The following is a 3,221-nucleotide window of genomic DNA, read 5'->3' as shown; positions in this document are numbered from 1 at the left end:
ACAAGTGAGGATCGGCCACCCCTCGAACACGCCGGATGAGACCGACTACCAAAGCTCAGCAGCAACCCAACTCTCTTTATAAAATGATACGCATGCTATGCGCTCGAGAAAAAAAAAATCCCCTTTTGGTGTTATAAACAACGTGGCCGCCTGACAAGCAAATGCTAATCAAAGAACAGAAAAAACACGAGCATGTTGCGCATGGAGATCTTGAGCCGACCGTCCAGCGATCTGCTTTGTCTTCATGTGTGTTGGATCTGTGCCACCTACTACCAGGGACCCGATTGCGCACAAGTGCACAGCTGGGGAGCTGATCCAAAACACGACCCCATCTCGCCCTCTTTAAATCCCACTGTCACTTACAGCTGGACTCAACAGTCAGCACTTGCCAGTCACCAGTAGCTAGCTCCCCCCCTCTCTCCAATGGCTCGCGTCGTCGCCGCGGCACCGCTTCTCCTCCTCCTGCTTGCTTCGTCGTCCGCGGCCTTTGCCGACACGGTGCTCGGCCGCAAAGGCAGTACCGCGGCGGAGGGGCCCGTGCAGTTTCCGGGGGTGGGCAAGTACGCCGTGATCTTCGACGCCGGGAGCACGGGCACACGCGTGCACGTCTTCAAGTTTGACAACAAGATGGACCTCCTTGAGATCGGCGACGACATCGAGGTCTTCGCCAAGGTATGTACGCCTGTAGTACATATGCAAAAGCAAATCTCACAATTATATCATTACACTCAAGCACGAATGCAACGTTGGTTTTGTTCATGGTGTAGGTGTCCCCCGGGCTGAGTTCCTTCTCCGGGCGGCCCAAGGAGGCTGCAAAGTCCGTGATACCACTGCTCGACAAGGCAAACAGTGTCGTCCCTTGGTGGCAAATGAACAGAACTCCCCTTAAACTAGGGGTAATATATATACGAGTTTAATGAAAAAATTGAAATTTGATCTTTGAACTCCTTTATACTCTGTATGTATGTGGTAATTAAACACTGACGAAAGATATTAAGCAGGCGACGGCTGGGCTGAGGCTTATCGGAGACAAGCCATCGGAGCAGATCCTTCAAGCGGTAATCACTTTACTAATTAGCAGTTTAAATATATATGCATCAAGGAGTAATCGAAGGACCGTTGGTGTTGACTCTCCCTTGGTACAATTACAGGTGAGGGATATCGTCCACACCAAGAGTAAATTCCAGTACAACCCAAAGTGGATCAATGTTCTCGAGGGATCTCAAGAAGGGTCTTACATGTGGGTAAGTCCACCGCTTCTTCCAATCTTGTGAACCTTTTCTCTATAACATTTGGTTATGTTTTTTTGGATAGCTTTTATATATGTCCTAGGTTGATTGACATTCAGTCGATTTTGCATATTTGTTCATATGAATTTCATAAGGTATTATACTTAAAAATAAATTCAAAAAGTATTCATCAGGCAATAGAAAATATTCATATAGTATTAAAAATTGTATTGCTTGTTTTCAAAGGTTAGATAATACGAAAACTTGCATTGATCTTAGTTTCAAGGTCGACGGTGATTGACATCGGAGAGATTTAGATTTATTCAATTTTTATTTTATTTATGATTGGCAAACGCGCTATATATGCAGGTTGCTCTGAACTATCTGCTGGATAGATTGGGCGGAGATTACTCGAAGACCGTAGGCGTGATCGATCTTGGTGGCGGTTCGGTCCAAATGGCCTACGCCGTCTCTCCAAACACCGCAGCAAACGCCCCGGCAACGCCTGATGGCAAGGACCCTTACATCACCAAGGAGTACCTCAAGGGAAAAGACTACAACGTCTACGTCCACAGGTCATCAATCATGAAGTCAATTAGACACTACAAGAGCAAATGTTTACTAATAATTAATTGAGTTCCACACAATTAAGTTCGAACTCACAAAGAGAGGTGGATTATTATATACTAAACCAGCGACAAGTAATATGGATCTACTATTTTCTCACAAATTGAGTTTGCAGCTACCTGTACTACGGCAACTTGGCTGCTCGTGTGGAGATCCTCAAGGCCAAGTCCGGGCCGTTCAGCTCGTGCATGCTGCGTGGATCCACCGGCAACTACACCTACAACGGCGAGGTCTACGACGCGGCGGCGTCGCCGGAAGGGGCAGTGTACACCAAGTGCAGGAAGGAGGTGGCCAAGGCGCTGAAGCTGGACGCGCCGTGCGCGAACAAGAACTGCACCTTCGGCGGCGTGTGGGGCGGAGGCGGCGGCGCCGGGCAGGCGACGCTGTACGCGGCCTCCTTCTTCTACGGCAAGGCCACCCAGGTCGGGTGGGTGGATAAGGACGCCCCGAGCGCCAAGTCCAGCCCGGGGGCGTTCAGGGCGGCGGCCAAGAAGATCTGCCCGCTCAGCTTGGAGGAGGCCAAGGCGGCGTACCCCGGGGTGCGCGAGACGCCCTACATCTGCATGGACCTGGTGTACCAGTACACGCTGCTCGTCTACGGGTTCGGGCTGGCGCCGGCGAGGGAGATCACGCTGGTGGACAAGGTGAAGCACGGGGAGTACTTCATGGAGGCCGCGTGGCCGCTCGGCGAGGCCATCGAGGCCGTCGCGCCCAAGAAGCGCATCCAACATGATCCACCCGTCAACGTTGCATGATCGCTAGCTTGTACTACTATGATCCAAGCAGCGCCGCGGCTCCATGCTTTATCTTCCGTACGTAGTCCTTGTCTCGCGTGGAGAATAATGAGTGAAGGAAACCACCGCTTATCCGTAGTGATGTTTGTTCTCCAGGATTTCAAGTTTACTCATCTAGTTATAATGGGAAAACTTTTGACAACACCACTGCACAAGCAACATTTCCCTTTTATGTTTTGGATGGAAAATGATTCGTTCCTAACGTGAACTTTTACCAAACTTTCCATCAATGCTTCCCCCCTCCCTCCCCAATTTAAATGGGGCCGGGCCCGTGTTCTCCAATCATAACTTGCCAGCAGTCTAATCACGTAAGGACTACATTAAGTATAGTTAAAGTCGACCTAGGTATATGTAGGGAGATCGATCAGTATACATGCATGTATGTGTTAGAAGCAAACAAGGCCAGGGGAGAAGGATAGAGAGAGAGGGATGCATCTAAGAGATGATGCGAGAGGCATACTATATCGAGGGGGAAGGAGTGTGCGAGTATGAGATCGATGAAAAAAGTGGTTCGTAGGTGTAGCATTACTCTTATCATTCCATCGTTTTCAGATCATACAGACTGTGTCAA

At 49.5% G+C, this 3,221-nt stretch overlaps 1 protein-coding gene across 1 annotated transcript; it reads left to right on the top strand.

Moving 5' to 3' along the window:
- The first annotated feature begins 362 nt into the window (after positions 1-362).
- LOC125506521 (probable apyrase 3) lies at positions 363-2,794 on the top strand. The gene is made up of 6 exons (XM_048671322.1): positions 363-672; positions 768-896; positions 1,002-1,058; positions 1,152-1,244; positions 1,599-1,804; positions 1,972-2,794. Exons 1-6 carry the CDS (start codon positions 424-426, stop codon positions 2,609-2,611), a joined length of 1,374 nt encoding a protein of 457 aa, XP_048527279.1. The 5' UTR covers positions 363-423; the 3' UTR covers positions 2,612-2,794.
- Positions 2,795-3,221: the final 427 nt, after the last annotated feature.

Source organism: Triticum urartu, chromosome 5, assembly GCF_003073215.2.
Source record: "Triticum urartu cultivar G1812 chromosome 5, Tu2.1, whole genome shotgun sequence".
NCBI classification, from domain to species: Eukaryota; Viridiplantae; Streptophyta; class Magnoliopsida; order Poales; family Poaceae; genus Triticum; species Triticum urartu.
This window is presented reverse-complemented; position numbering and strand designations above follow the sequence as displayed.

Coding starts and splice junctions, on each gene's coding strand:
- LOC125506521 (XM_048671322.1), top strand. CDS start 424: ATGGCTCGCGTCGTCGCCGCGGCACCGCTTCTCCTCCTCCTGCTTGCT. Junction 673..767: donor ACATCGAGGTCTTCGCCAAG/GTATGTACGCCT, acceptor TTCATGGTGTAG/GTGTCCCCCGGGCTGAGTTC. Junction 897..1,001: donor GAACTCCCCTTAAACTAGGG/GTAATATATATA, acceptor GATATTAAGCAG/GCGACGGCTGGGCTGAGGCT.